The sequence below is a fragment of the Eptatretus burgeri genome, chromosome 10 (assembly GCF_056783735.1).
Source record: "Eptatretus burgeri isolate ZD-2024b chromosome 10, Ebu_testis_v1, whole genome shotgun sequence".
NCBI lineage: Eukaryota > Metazoa > Chordata > Myxini > Myxiniformes > Myxinidae > Eptatretus > Eptatretus burgeri.
Genome location: NC_140970.1, coordinates 85,756,330 through 85,772,448, shown reverse-complemented (window position 1 = coordinate 85,772,448; position 16,119 = coordinate 85,756,330). Strand labels below are relative to the sequence as shown.

The 16,119-nt window shown below is 43.7% G+C and overlaps 1 protein-coding gene across 7 annotated transcripts in view; it reads right to left on the bottom strand.

The window, feature by feature from the left end:
- Positions 1–1,056: 1,056 nt before the first annotated feature.
- Positions 1,057–16,119, bottom strand: part of LOC147019011 (TAR DNA-binding protein 43-like) — a 46,119-nt gene continuing 31,056 nt past the window's right edge. For 6 of the 7 annotated variants that reach the window (XM_085899151.1, XM_085899156.1, XM_085899150.1 and 3 more), the window contains one exon: positions 1,057–3,201. In XM_085899151.1, coding sequence (XP_085755277.1) covers positions 2,851–3,201 — 351 coding nt within the window. In that variant the 3' untranslated portion in view covers positions 1,057–2,850. The remainder of the gene's footprint in view (positions 3,202–16,119) is intronic. The other variant, XR_015062612.1, reaches the window with a different exon arrangement.

Sequence of the window (16,119 nt, the reverse complement as noted above, 5' to 3'; positions counted from 1 at the left end):
TCACCTATGACATCATAATTATAATGAAAACAAACATTCTCAATGAGTAGTCACACCAATGGTGAAAATTTGGTCTCAATCCGGCAAGCGGTTGCGGAGAAAAAAACAAACACAAAATTTCTGTGCGAACAAACAAGACGACGACGTCATGCAGAGCACGACACTTGCAATATCTGTAAAACAAATTTGACCTCAAAAATAATTGGTGGTTGAACTCAATGACAAAATATGCAACTCTTCAAATTTCAAGTGAATCGGATGAGAATTGACAATTTTAGAAATTCGGCCTATGTTGACCAACAAAATAATTGGTTGAATTCAGTGACCTGAAATGTAATACTCTTCAAATTGTAAGTCAATCAGATAAAAATTGAGGATTTTAGAAATCCCAACCAAGTTGTTGACCTTTGGCCTATGTTGACCTTAAAAACAATAGGCTTCTTCTTTATGAGAAACTCTACCATGTGGTGAAGTTTCGTGAAGATCGGTTTAAAATTGTGACCTGAAGATGATAAACAAACGGACAAAAGAACCCATATGCAATACCCTCTCCCTTGGCGAGGGTAATCATGGTGGCAAACGCAAAGGATTCTCGAACCGCCGTTTCCATCCATTTGATAATTTCAGGAGTGAAAAAAAATAAAAGCTCCAACTGTAGAGTTTTGTTATTGCTTTAAAACTATAGCCTTTGGCATGATGATGAAGCTAAAAGAGAGTTTATATTGAAACATTAAAAAATAACAGAGAAACAGACAAATCTTTTCTACCCCCATAAATCCACCCCAAACCAACCTCCTTCAAATTCCCTGCTTTCCTTCCTAAAAGTCCCTGTGGTGTCCATCTTGTATACCCCGTGTTCCCCGTGCCATCCCTCTCCCTTCCACAGATTTCCAAATGTCTCTGTTCCCCACGGTTTTGTCCTTCCCTCTCCCGCCCCTCTCGTCTCCTGCCCCCCTTGTTGTGTGCTGTCTATAAGCTCTCATACAAGCCTCGACAATGAATACAAAAAAAACGAGGAAATCTATGGCATTAACGGTCACGAGTTGGAAATGATAATTTGCGGTTGAAAGATATTTATTGGGGCATTAGCAACATATACAAAAATCAAAAGCCTAAGTAAATGAAAAGGGAATAGGAGATTGGGGTAGCAATCAAAACAGCTATTGAAGAGCCATGCAACAAACTCCCATGGCTGGACACCCATTGTAGCAAGGACAGTTCAGGCCCAGCACACAAACCGCATCGCTTCCCAGAGCTCGCACCAAAAACTTACCGACGTGACCATGGTGACCTGCACGCCAAAAAGGACAAGCCCTACATCAATTTTTTTTAGATCTACAATCGATGACGTTTAAATAGGGAAACAATGGGATTACAAAATAAAAAAACCCCATTATATTGTCTGCTGTGGCTATAAATATGCAAAAAAACATCAATGATCACTGCCTGTCCAGACTACATGCCACTTAATGAAGGAGCATTGTTGTGCAGCAATACAAACATTGAACTAAGTAAGTGGGATGGTTGGCACAAACAAAGGAAGGAGCAAACGAGGAGGGGACAGAAGCAAATGTTAACCAAATCGTCGGACTAGCCTCCCCCAAACGATCCAGCTGTCTCAAACAGCGGTCCTCACGATAGCGTTCCACAGAGCGCTCCTCAAGAGAAAGGCAGATCATATGTCTGATGACTAGCAGGCAACAAAACGTCGCTGTTCCAACATTCCAAGCAGGCCAGGCCAAACCACGAGAGGCACTCGGACAGAGGACCCTCACGCTCTGAATCCCACACTTGGCAACTGACACTTCTCGGAAAAGATGGTTTACCAAGCCTTGCAGGCGACTCCACTCCTTACCCCTGCCAGCCACAAACCATCACCCCTCTTCCGAAATTTATAAACGCCCCTCTCCCCATGCGCACATCGCATTGCTGGCACACTTGAAGTACCGACCGCACCAGAATCTTTACCCGTTGTTGATCTCCATCGCCAAGAGGGCAGGGGGGAGAGAAAGAGAGTTGCCCGTGCTGCAGCCTGTTGGCCCAGTCGACGTGCAGGCAAGAGGGGGTATGGGACGATGTTTGTACCGCCTTCTTGAGTTCTTGAGCAACCTCTGCAGCGTGCCGCACATAACACAGGTATGGGCCCAACACATTCGCAGGTACACGCTCGCACTCAGAAGTCCACCGAATTAACCATTCCAATAATGTCACAAAATAAACTGTCAATGACAATTTATGCACACAACACTGGCAATAGAGGGGGAGGGAAAAAATAAAATAATGAAAAAAAAAATAGGGTCAGCTTCAAGATATTTTGGGAAACAAGCTGTTGTTCCAAGGCAGAAAAAAAATAATCATTTTTTCAGCTGGTGCAGAGGCAAGCACAAAGCATTTCCAGATATATACGAATACAAACAGTTATTGTGTATTAAATGCACCCAAAAAAAAAAAATTTAAACACACAAGTGGGGCCTGTTGGCGCAACAAAAAGCTAATGAGACACAATCGGCAAAAATCACTTGATAAAAAATAAAACTTTACAAAATGCAATTTGCTCGAAAGATATGCAAACCCTTTGCACCTTTTGATGCAGTTTTGCCATTCCCAAAATTTCTCCCGTCAAACTCAACCCATTAAACTTCCGACCAACTCGTTAAAGCAAACCGAGAAACTTTATAATGACCAACTGTTCGGACCATTTTTGCCAGAGCTATGTAAAGGGGGTAATATATATATTTATATATTTAACAAAAGGGAGGTGAATCAACATTCCCATTCGGCAACCAAACTCGCAGCATCGAGACCAAGACGGTCGGGAGGTGACGCTCGATACCAAATCAGTGTCACGGTCTACATCCAATTCCCAGGCGGGCGTCCATAAGCATTGGGTGGTGATGCTTCTGGGCCTTGCCTCTGCCTTCCACCCACACCCCCCATCCCAACATTGCCCCAGTTTCCTGTCTGCAGCGCCTGCGTCATGGCTGCCACCATAGCCGGTGTAAAATTGAATCCACCAGTTGACGTGGGTGTGGCGGCCGCATTCATTCCAATGCCGAGTGCAGCGCCCAGGCCTGCGAGCGTGTTCTGCGTGGTCGCTAGTCTCGACTGCCGTCGCATGGCTGCGTTTTTCGGCTCCGCTGTGGCCAAGTGCACACTCGAGCCTTTGATGATGACATCTTGGCCACAAAGTGACTGTGCAACCTGTTAAAGAAAGGTCAAAAGCAAACAAAATTAAAACTCGAGCTTTAAGTTGATGGCACACCACCACAAACCCCCACATTTCCCACCTCAAGCAAAGTGAAAAGATGGAAAAACGTTCCACCAGGAATGACCCATATCAAATTTAGAGTTCAATTTTTTTAACCTGTTTTGTCCCCTGCAATGCTATGTTCCCACCCCAAGGGGCATGAACCGAGGGTAAAATCAAGGAAATAGTTTCACATGTCATGTGTCCCCCAATGATGGCTGCACACACAAAGATTCATTATTAACATTTCATATGTAGCCTATGGCTGTTGGTTGCATCAATGCTGGAAGCACGGCTGGGCCACCGATGAAAGGTCCCATTTCCAGCAGGCTGGTCCTCATTTTGCCAAACTCAGATGACAGGATGAGGAAACAGACCTGGGGGGATATTTAATGGCATGACAGGGACTCAAACTCAATACCCGAAAATCTAAAGCTAGCCACCTGAACCGTTATTAAGCCAACACCAAGCTAAAGTTTCATGAAAAGAAAAGTTGAATAACGTGCCCGTAATTGCATTTTTTTTGTTATCCGACCCTTTGAAGACACTGCTCTCGCACCTTCGTACCATGTAGTGATCATCGCTACCAAGGTCGGTGAACATCTGCACAACCGTTTCGGAGACAGCCGGACAGAGACACGGACAGACTACAATTTTATTTCAAAATGTATGGGGATAAAAACACCGAATTAGAGAGGTAGGCAATACAATGACCCCAAGACTTTTTACTTAATCTTTCACCTTTTCACTTAAACTCTCCATAGTTCAAAAAAAAATTGGCATTCAAAGCGTTATGAAGGTGTGAGCAAAGTTTCAGCTGCAACTTGGTAACTGAAGAAGTACAACAAACAGAGGAGTTCCATTTCTACACGATTGTCGTAAACCCTTTAAAATAGATATGACGAATGCCATTAAATGCTACAGATGATCCGTTTCCTTCACCGGCTGTAGATTTAATGGAATTTCACAAAATTAAAAGGGGTTTTATGATACAAGCGCATTGTGGTCTTCAGTCCTGGGAGCCATCACCAAATTCTGCCTGTGCTTCTGAAGGCTACACACGTATTAACACAGCAGTTTGATTTACTTGAATGATGATGAATCAGTGTCAACCTTCAACAAAGAGCTGTACTTCAGTGCAGTTCATCACCCTACCATTATAAAAGTAGTGGCTTTGCTGTTGTGCTTACCTTCTGTACCCATATTCAAATCTCACCGTGACCGCAATCGCTTTCGAAGGGCTGACAGGATGGCAGAGACTCAAGAGGAATGCGCAATCGCTTCTAAGCTGTCTAGTCTGGGTTGAGACTCTAGCCAGCTTTAAAACGGCGTCCCGATGATTCATCATTGTGTGTATCGTACCTTGGATGGACGTGTGCCGTTTGCCGGAATTAGTTGGTCGATGTTAAAGATCACATGGTGTCCTTCACAAAGAGTGGGCGAGTTATCACTGGCAAAATGGACAAAATTCCAAACTTCTACCCGAGTCACTTAATACAATCAAGCCTGGCCAGCCAGTTGGTGAAAGACTGGAGTCAAAAACTTCCCACCGGCAATTTTATTGCGAAATAAGATTCAGCGAAGTTTCCGAGTACCTTGATAGAACAAATAATGAAATTAGTTTTAAAATACATTGCCTGTCACTTGGTGGGGGGGGGGGGGGGGCTGGCAGAATTTGGGATTCAGCCAAGGTGCCAGTGATAACAAACACCTTGGCATATTTTACGTCCACAAACAATGCTGCGGACAGGACACTCCGGCTCAACGTCCATCGCTTTGTGATACAACTCTCTGCCTACAAAACACCAGACAGTTTGTAGTCGGGTCGGGAATCAAGCCCAGACAAGACATTCCAAAGCTCGGTGCACGACCTTTGCACCACCCTATCGATGGTCTGAGAGTTAAGAATTCCAAATCCTTAAAGTTGTTGCCTTAAGGCAGATATGACCCCGTAACCTCGAGGCGAACAATCCAGCGATCTCACCACAAGACAATCACCATGAATGTTGCTAAACAATCATCCCGGTGAACTCATTTCTCCAAAATAATTTTTCCGAATATGTTGCAATCAAATTGGTGTTTCTGTGAAAGAAATGTTTCAACCGTAACGCATTCATCACTGGGAAACGTCACCAGTTTTGTTGAGGATACGGTAACCCAATGAACAATTATTTCCCGATATACACGGAACAAATATCAAATAAATAAATATATTATTGCCATGTCATTGAACCATGATGCGAACAAAATATTTCCAATATTGAATCCATCCATCCATCGGGACCATACTCTGTGCAGAGCGTTGGTGCGGCCGAAGCAGTCTCCTTGGCTATTGGACACAATCCTTGACGGGTCGCCACTCCGATGTAGGATACCAGCAATCTGGCACTCATTTTGCTAACCTCGGAAGGATGACAGGCGGAGTCAACCCCACCTGGTATTAATTCAACGGCTGAGTGGGACTTGAACTTAGGATGCTAGGATCCTGATAGGTTCCCAAGCCCATCACCCGAACCATTGAGCCAACACCAGGCAAAATAATTAATGGAATGATAAAAATCTTAATTGATAATAATAATAATAATAAGTCTGAAGACGACAATGGTTCACGAGCGGTATTTGACGATGCCGATTGTTTCAGAAGTCAAGGATGAGACAATGTGATAATTTTTGACCAAGTTATAAAAATGATCAACATGATGTGGTACGAGTGACAGGTTATTATCTGCAAAATGTCGAAAACCCGGTTTCGTTCAACAACTTTCAAAATTTGACCTTTGCATAACCTTTAAAGGTCACGAAACAATGTTGTGGACATTAAAATAAGGAAACAGGATACGTGCTATAGGTTATTGGAGTTAGCTCGTCGAAGAAGGTCGAAAACCCGGTTCGATTCCCACAACTTTGAAAATTTGACCTTTGTGAACTTTAAAGGTCAAAGGTCAAGGATAATGACCTTTGGTGCAAAATTTCCTCTGGAACATTCCAGGAACAATATAACATCATATAGGCTATATATGGCATTTCGCACTCCTCAGATTATCCATACTTTGATGACATCAGCGTAAAAACAAACTTGAAGGGGGCGCCACGGGCAAGGTGTTCGAGATAGAGAAAAATGGTTTCAAGACTTTAGGTGGGGAATGACCTCAAGATTATGCATAAAAAATATTGTCATCCGAGCTCTCAAAGTTTGGGCGGTCGTATGATTTTTTACGTCAAAATTCGCAATTTTCTAAGTTCGTGACCTTGTGACGAAAAAGAAAAATCGAGCTCCGTGGGGCTATGCATGTGCCATTGGGCTAACCAAATACCGAAACCCCTGCCAGATTCGACAAACCCCTCGGAGAAGATGGATTTTTGTCAAAATTCGCAATTTTCTAAGTTCGTGACCTTGTGACCTTGACCTTGGGACGAAAATGAAAAATCGAGCTCTGTGGGCCTATGCAGGTGCCATTGGTCTTACCAAATACCGAAACCCGTCAGATTCGACAAACCCCCAAGGAGAAGATTCAAATTGAAATCGGCTACCCCCTAAAAACACGTTTTTTTGGGCGTGGCTCTGCCCATAATGGGCGCACCATGCCCATTCTCAGGAAAACACAACCAGATCATGATATAAACCTCCCACCAAAATTTTATCAGGATCGGATCAAAACCCATGGAGCTATGCTCGGGACAGACAGACAGACAGACACACAACAATAACGAATATAGTGGTCACATATTTTTTTCGTGAATCAATAACTCAAACTGCCACTTTATAACTGCTGGCAGTGATGACAGGGTACCCAGACGTCCGCCTTTGATACATGAGACTTAAATGAGAATTTTGCAAAGTTTCCCTTCAATAGAATAAGTGGTTCCAGAGAACACATTATTTAATAGTGATACAAACACAGCCCTGCTTTGAGACAGCATGGGACTGACGAGTAACGAACCAGGTCGCACAAAGTGTTCAATCTATTTATTACTGATGCAGTTAGCCCTTTTTCCTGGGGACATTGTTGGTATCAATTGAATTGCTATTCCTGTACCCTCAAACGCATTCAGATGCAGCCAAGTGAGCCTTCTGAAAAAAAAAAAATCTAAAAGTTCTCAGATTCAAATAATTAAATAATTCTGGCTGCCAAACTGCATGGCTGATCGAGTTGAAATTTTAAACCCACGTTTCACATGTCGACTAAAGTATAATTGTGAAGTTTCGCATATACAGAAGCTGCGGTTCCAGAGTAAACATTTATTAATATTTATCCTTCAATCCAACATGGCTGCCAAAACATGGGGCCGATCGAGTTGAAATCTAAACACTTCATTCCGAATGTCTGCTGCATCATCTCTCTGAAGTTTCTCATTTATTGATGTAGCAGTTTCAGAATAAACATTAATTTTTTCCCTTCAATCCAAGATGGCTGCCAAACGATGTGTCGTACATCAAGGGGGGGGGGGAGAACTTTTTGTTCGTCATGGAGAGGCGGTCATACATGTGGAATTTCGCCTCAATCTGTTCAACTGTTTCAGAGAAGAAGACTTTTAAAGTTATTAATTTTCAATCCAATATGGCTACCTTACCATGTGCCCTATTACAACATAAATTTAAATTATCCAGCTAATGGGGAAGTGGATTATGCTTAAGTTTCGTGTTGATCAGACAAGATGCTTTTTCGATCCAAGATGTCCTCCAAACCTTGTGACTTGTGAAATCATAATTTTTACCTTCTTGCAAGCATGGGGGTAGATTATATTTGTCAAGTTTCGCTTCGATAGGTTATACGTTTCCAGAGAAAAACATTATTTAATATAATTCTTGAATCCAACATGGCTGCTAAACCATGTGACCTATCAACTAGAAATTAACAAACTTATATTCCCTCTTCATGTGCAATACGTTTGTGAAGTTTCCCCTTGATCTGACCAGCCATTCTGGAGAAGCTGTTTGAAGGTTTTAGGGTAAATTCAATATGGCCACCAAACCATGTGACCTATCAATTAGAAATTAACGAACTTGTGAAAGGATGTCTTGGGGAAAGTGTGTGTGAATTTTTGCCTCAATCTGTCCAGCCGTTCTGGAGAAGAAGATTTTTAAAATTTATTAATTTTCAATCCAAGATGGCTGACGAACCATGTGATCTATGACATCATAAATTTACATTCTGCTTCCCATCGTGTAGTGGAACACGTTTGTGAAGTTTCGTGTTTATCGGACAAGGTGCGTTTTTCTATCCAAGACGGCCGCCAAACCATGTGACATGCGACGTAATTTTTATCGGATATGCAGGCATGGGGGTAGATTATAGTAGCCAAGTTTCACTTCGATAGGTTGTGTGGTTCCAGAGAAAACATTATTTAATATAATTATTGAATCCAACATGGCTGCCAAACCATGTGACCCATCAATTATAAATTAACAAAATTATATTCACTACTCGTGTGCAATACGTATGTGAAGTTTCCCCTTGATCTGACCAGCCGTCTGGAGAAGATGTTGGAAGGTTTTAGGGTAAATTCAATATGGCCGCCAAACCATGTGACCTATCAATTAGACATTAACAAACTTGTGAAAGGATGTCTTGGGGAAAGTGTGTGTGAAATTTTGCCCCAATCTGTCCAGCCATTCTGGAGAAGAAGATTTTTGCAATTTATCAATTTTCAATCCAACATGGCTGACGAACCATGTGACCTATGACATCATAAATTTACATTCTGCCTCCAATCCTGCAGTGGAATACGTGTGTGAAGTTTTGTGTTAATCGGACAAGGTGCGTTTTTCTATCCAAGATGGCCACCAAACCATGTGACTTGTGACGTCATAATTTTTACTGTGTATGCAGACATGAGGGAAGACGATAGTTGCAAATTTTCGCTTCGTTAGGTTATGTGATTCCAGAGAAAACATTATTTAATATTTTTCTTGAATCCAACATGGCTGCCAAAGCATGGGACTTATCAATTAGAAATTAACAAACTTATATTCACTACTCGTGAGCAATACGTATGTGAAGTTTCCCCTTGATCTGACCAGCCATTCTGGAGAAGAGGATGTTTGAAGGTTTTAGGGTAAATTCAAGATGGCCACCAAACCATGTGACCTATCAATTAGAAATTAACAAACTTGAAAAAGGAGGTCATGGGGAATGTGTGTGTAAAGTTTCACCTCAATTTGTCCAGCCGTTCTGGAGAACATTAAAAAAAAAAAATTCAAAACAAGATGAGGCTGAAGAAATTTCAGATTTTTCCTATGCAGCGTTCTACTTGACGAATTTTCACTGGGATACCGCTTCACTGATGACGTCACGAAAAAAATCACCCGTGTTCCTGTTGGGGAGTTCATTAAAATGTATTAAGCGAAAAATAATTCCATTGCACGGTTTCAGAGATACAAAATTTGTTGTTTTTTTTTCAAGATGGTGCCCGTACCACGTGACCTATGACGTCATAATTATCAGTTAAGTTTGCTATCAAAAAAGATGCATACTATGGTGAAAATTTTGTGTTGATCAGACTTACCTTCCTGATAAAAATGATTTTTCAAGCGAAAGAACCCGCAAATTGCCGGCGGAAAAAGAATAAACTAGAAGGGCACACGGTAGAGTGCATATCTCCGCCACGTAATGCCTGATCCACGAGAACATATCCTGCCCAATACATTTTTAAAAAGATAAAATTGAAGTTATTTTGAAAAAAAAGTTGCAAAATTTTGTTTTTTTTTTCTCTACCAATTTTTTTTTGGGGGGGGGGCAGTTGGAAATTACTTAAAACATGTAGAAATGCAAAAACAAAAATTCAAATATTTTTTCAAAATGGCCGCCATAGCGGCCATATTGGACTTTGGACCAAGTCCAAAATCTAATGGCATGATCCTTGGACCATACCTAATCCCCCCAAGTTTCGTCGAAATCCGTTGAGAAGTTTTTTTTCCGTAATACTGTTCACAAACAAACAAACAAGCTGGTAGGCGACGAGGGATTCGCTATACTAGGATCGAAGCGCTGGATACGATGCTTTTCATTCTGACCGATCCACCGACGGTCCAACGAAGATTCATTGCCAAGACGTATTGGTTCACATACAATTGTTCCTCTGCCTGGCAAGATTTTTCCTATTGCGTATTTTGCCAACTGGCACTCCTCTTAAAAAATGACGGTAAATAGACACCCTATTTTTGAAGGACTACCATTTGAAAAATAATTAAATCGGTTTGCTGGTTTGTGCTGTGGCGCCTCACATTGCAGACACACACACGGAAAACCCGATAAACTTCTCTCAATGCTCTTGTTTGACCACACCGCCTGAGCCACACAATATTTTTCATAAGCCACGCCCACTTTCCTACGCCACTCCCACTTTAAATAATAAATAATTGGAGGTGCTGTGTGGGTCTTGATCGTTTTCGGGAAAGAAAGAAATAATTGAAGGTGGTGTGTGGATCGTGGAATAGTTTACGGTAAATAAATAAATAATTAATGGTGGTGTGTGGATCGTGGAATCATTTACGGAAAATAAATAAATAATTGGAGGCGGAGTGTGGGTCGTGGAATCATTTTCGGTAAATAAACAAATACTTGAAGGTGGTGTGTGGATCGTGGAATTGTTTACGGAAAATAAATAAATAATTGGAGGCAGAGTGTGGGTCGTGGAATCATTTTCAGTAAATAAATAAATAATTGGAGGTGGTGTGTGGGTCCTGGAATCGTTTACGGAAAATAAATAAATAATTGGAGGTGGAGTGTGGGTCGTGGAATCATTTTTGGTAAATAAATAAATAATTGGAGGTGGTGTGTGGGTCGTGGAATAGTTTTCAGTAAATAAATAATTGAAGGTGGTGTGTGTTGATCGTGGAATTGTTTTCAGTAAATAAATAAATAAATACTTGAAGGTGGTGTGTGGATCGTGGAATTGTTTTCGGTAAATAAATCAATCATTGAAGGTGGTGTGTGGGTCGTGGAATTGTTTTCGGTAAATAAATCAATAATTGAAGGTGGTGTGTGGGTCGTGGAATCGTTTTCGGTAAATAAATAAACATATTATTAGAAATCCACAAAGACAGAAATGCCGGTGATTCCATTTATTTTGGATCCTTTTCACTTTGGTCAAATAACGTTTGGATCGAGGAGAGATCGAAGGTGGAACGACGGTGTAGTTCCTTACAAACACTGTATACACACCTTAAATGACGGGAAATAGACACCAGATTTTTGAAGGACGACCATTTGAAAAATAAAACCTCAATCAAAAATCGGCTTGAGTAAAATTTTCTAAATATCTCGAAGTGTTTAATCCCGAAGTCTCGTTGCTCTACATTCAAAACTGAAGGACAAGTATTGAAAATACTGTACGCGGTTTTTCAGCCGCTGCACAGCAACGGGTGGTTGCTAGGCAACGAAATTCAAATGCGCACATTCCCAGTATATATTCCACATGTTGGCAAAGTTTCATCGAAATCGGTTCGCTGGTTCGTGCTGTGGAGCCTCGCGTTGCAGACACACACACACACACACACACACACACACACACACACACACACACACACACACACACACACACACACACACACACACACGACAATAAGGGATATCTCATATATAGCGAATCCAACAGACAGGGGTGAAAACAGGAACCTCCGTCCATCTTCGATGGCGGAGGTTAATAAGAAATAAACAGAAGAAAAACAATAGGTTACCCAGTCCTGACTGGGTACCCTAATAATAATAATGATGATAATGAAATTTTAAATTTGTGTTAGAAATAAGACATTCGACTTCGAGCTTCACAGATGACAATGAAAAGAAATGGAATTCTTCCACCACCCCACCCTCATCACATAATATGCAAAGTCTTCCATTCTGCTTAACACGACCACATTTGCAGTGGATAATCGAGGAAAATGTTCGTTTTGAAAAGCGAATTAAAATTCTGCCAAACTTGAAGAAACTGCACCAACTGTTCACACCATGCATGCACACATGATATACAGCTTTATCACGGTGGCAGTGTGCCATCCAGCGGAAGCAAAACCCCAAACCCACTGAGGGCACTACTATTACTTGCTACAGGCACAATTATTTCTACCTTATCGCGGGGTCGGCTCAAGGAAAGTTTCTGACCAGAATGTTTCATGAACCGGCCAGCCAAGCCTGACATTCGACCGAAGGAACTAAGAATTGTCGATTTGTTCAGGATGCTGGCGATAACTCACCTGCTCTTTGCCAAAGACATCCACCAAATCTTAAACATTCACCAAATGATGATCGAAGACGACAGCTGGCCTAACGTCAAACCTTTGATGACAAATCATTTGATTCCCAACCATTCCGGCAAAGGACCAGCCCGACAGTTTATAGTTGGGTCAGGAATCAAACCCAGACAAGATAACTCATAGGTAAGTGCTCCACCACTGCCTCTGCCTCTGCCTCTGCCTCTGCCTCTGCCTCTGCCTCTGCCTCTGCCTCTGCCTCTGCCTCTGCCTCTGCCTCCATTGTGTCGGTCGATTCTTTAGGCAATGCAAGATAACAAGACTTCTCACCACTTACCAAACAGAGAAACCATAAAGCTATGTCCTTTCATCAGACACTTTCAGCATCATTTTATGAGACAAGTCCAATGACTCCGAGCAGAAAAATTGTACAAGAAATAGAACGTGCGATAAGATTTATCCTCAAGATGCAAGACCAGCAAAAATGGCCTCTTCTAAATTGTTTCAGTTGGGTTTGCCAATTAGCTATTCACACCAGAGCAGACCTTCAGAAAGGTTTTTGCTTTACAGCAGCAAGCACGTTGGTAAACTGAAACTTCCACTCAAAATACCACGCTCCCCCCCCACCCCCAATCCACGAAGGGCCAAAATAACAATGTAGCATTTTTGTGGGTTAAAAAACATCGATGGGAGGATTTCAATAACTGACAAGTCCAAAACACGAAACAGTTTCCTTCTTGAGATCATTGTCGTCATTGGCTTCTCAAAGATTTGCTACAAATTCAGGAAACAACCTGGGTTTGACAAGGCTCTCGACATTGGCCTTGCGTATGCTCCAACGCTGTACTGTTTCCACCAGCGATTGTGGTGCCCCTGAAACCTCAGCTTATGGCCTCTTTAAACTACAGGTGTTTCAGGTCTGGAATGATCTTCACAATTCACGGAAAATGTTCGCTGAACGGCCATTTCTTAACCCTTTGAACCCTGAGCTCCTTAGACATTCAGCTCTCCTACCCTGGGCTCCCTGGAGAAAAACATGGCCGCTTGGGTATGTGGAGGTTTGAATAACAGCTGGTAAAACGGCCACTCGGGCATTTTTTTCCGAAGAAACGCCTCCCTCCCACACCACCTTTTCCCAAAATCGCGTGTACATCACCATCAGACAGATTATCCTCTCCTTGAAAGGTAATTAAGGATGAAGATGGATTTTACCCGACATTACGAGTCAGGTCAGGTCAGGTCAGGTCAGGTATGGGAGCATGTGCCAGAACAGCGCGTTGCTGCGTCCACTTTCCGCCGGTACTCCAGGGGCCTCCGTCTGGCCTTCCCCCAGGCAGATGCCAGCCCATCCCCATCTCCTTGAGATGCTGGTCAACCTGCTGCAACCACAAGGCACGTGATCGGCCCATTGGCCTCCTCCACTCACGAGACTCCCTCGCTCAGAGAATCTGGTGAGGAGGATCAGCATCAGGAAAACGAGACACATGTTAAAACAGCCGCAACTGATGCTCACGGACCATGCAGGTAACAAATCTCATCCGAGTCTCTCTCAACAACCGCTCGTTGGACACAAAATGTGACCAGCGAGAGCCAAGGATTCTCCGAAGAGACCTGGTACCAAAGGAATTAAGTCTCCGTCTCAGATCCTTGGTCAGAGTCCAAGTCTCGCATCCATAGAGCAAGACTGGAAGCACCAAGGACCTGAAGACTCGGACTTTCGTCCTCCCGCACAGGTACCGGCAGCGCCACACCCCATGATCCAGTGAATCCATGACTCCCCAGGCCTGACCCAGACGCCTATTGACCTCTGACTCACAGCCAGCAGAGACATGAATATCACTGCCCAGGTAAATGAATCTCTCCACGACCTCAACATCCTCACCACAAACAGACACAGACAGGACAGCAGCATCCAAGATGTCATTGAAAGCCTGGATCTTAGTTTTGACCCAAGAAACCCGTAATCCCAGTGGCTCAGACTCCTCATTCAGCACCTCGAGGGCCCCCAAAAGGATATCTAAAGTCTCTGCAAAGATGACTGCATCATCTGCGAAATCAAGGTCCAAGATCTTGGCATTCCCAAACGATGCACCGCAGCTTGATCTTTCCGACATCCTCCCTAAAATCCAGTCCATACAAGTGCTGAAAAGTGTGGGGGCCAGTACACACCCCTGACAAACTCCAGTAACAACTGGAAATAAGTCAGAGATGGTACCACCACACTTCACAGCACTCTCAGTCCCAGAGTAGAGTTCAGACATCAGATCGATCAGTTTTGGTGGCACCCCACGAAGACCAAGAATCCTCCAGAGGGCAGCCCGATTCACCGAATCAAACGCTTTACAGAGATCAACATAGGCTGCAAGCAGCCCCTGCCGAAACTCTCGTCTGCGTTCGGTGAGGACACGAAGAGCAAGGATACGGTCAATCGTTGACCTCTTTGGTGTAAAGCCTGACTGCTCTGGACGCTGGTGCTCAAGCAGATGGTGGCGAACCCTATCAAGAATTATCCGAGCAAAGACATTGCCCAGCACTGAGCGAAGCGTCACCCCTCAGTAGTTGTTGCAGTCTTGGCGATCACCCTTCCCTTTCCAGAGAGGGACAACAAGGCCCCTCTTCCAATCAGTTGGGATGATGCCTGTGTTCTAGGCAGAGCACAAAACTGCATGCAACGACACAAGTGCAGCATTTCTACCACTCTCTGCTCTACCTGCAGTGCTCCGAGGGATGGGCTTGGATGAACGCAATGCGCGAATTCCACCAGCCTTGAGAAGTTCAGCATGGATGCCACAGATCCCTGGAGCTTTACCCTGTTTCAACCGGTTCACCGCAGCCCATGTTTCCACAATCGAAGGTGGACCACAGTTGATTGGAGGGTCAGCAACAGGGATTGTAACACCCTTGACATCCAACTCGACAGCTGGGGGATCAGCCTGGTACAACCGCTCAAAGTAACCAGCCCAGCGGGCCTTCACTTCAGACTCCCCTGTCAAGAGACTACCACTCTTTGCTCTATCTGCAGTGCTCCGAGGGATGGGCTTGGATGAACGCAATGCGCGAATTCCCCTATAAGCGGGACGAGAATCACCTGTCCACAGGTGATGCTCTACCCCCTCACAGATTCCTCGCAAATAGGCCTCCTTGTCCACCCTCAGTGCACGTACAGTTTTACGCTTCAGCTCCCTGAACAGCTCAGCTCTGCCATTCAGCCTGGCCCTGCGACTCTGGTCAATGGTATCCAGTGTCCCTTGAGAGAAAATTCTTCTTTGCCCTACGGTGAGTTCCAAGACATCCACCGGCAACATCAAGGACAGTGGTCTTGAAGGCACTCCACAACTCTTCAGGACCCCCCAAATGTCCACTCAGCCTCTTCGCAAACTCCTCAGCTACTCTCTCATCCTTGAGCTTGCCAACATCCAGCCAAGGCTGGGATGGTACCATTCTCCAGGATTCAAGGTGCAACTTCAGAGTTGTTACAAGCCGGTGGTCAGTATTGAGGAACTGAGAACTCCACTAGAACCTGTAGTTCTGGATCATCCTCCAGCGACCGTCAACGAGGACATGGTCAATCTCCTTTGCCACACCACCAGCGTTGGAATACCAAGTCCAGCGATGAGCTTGTGGGTGCTGAAACCATGAACCAGCCACCCTCAGTCCATGACTTCTTGCAAAGTCAAGG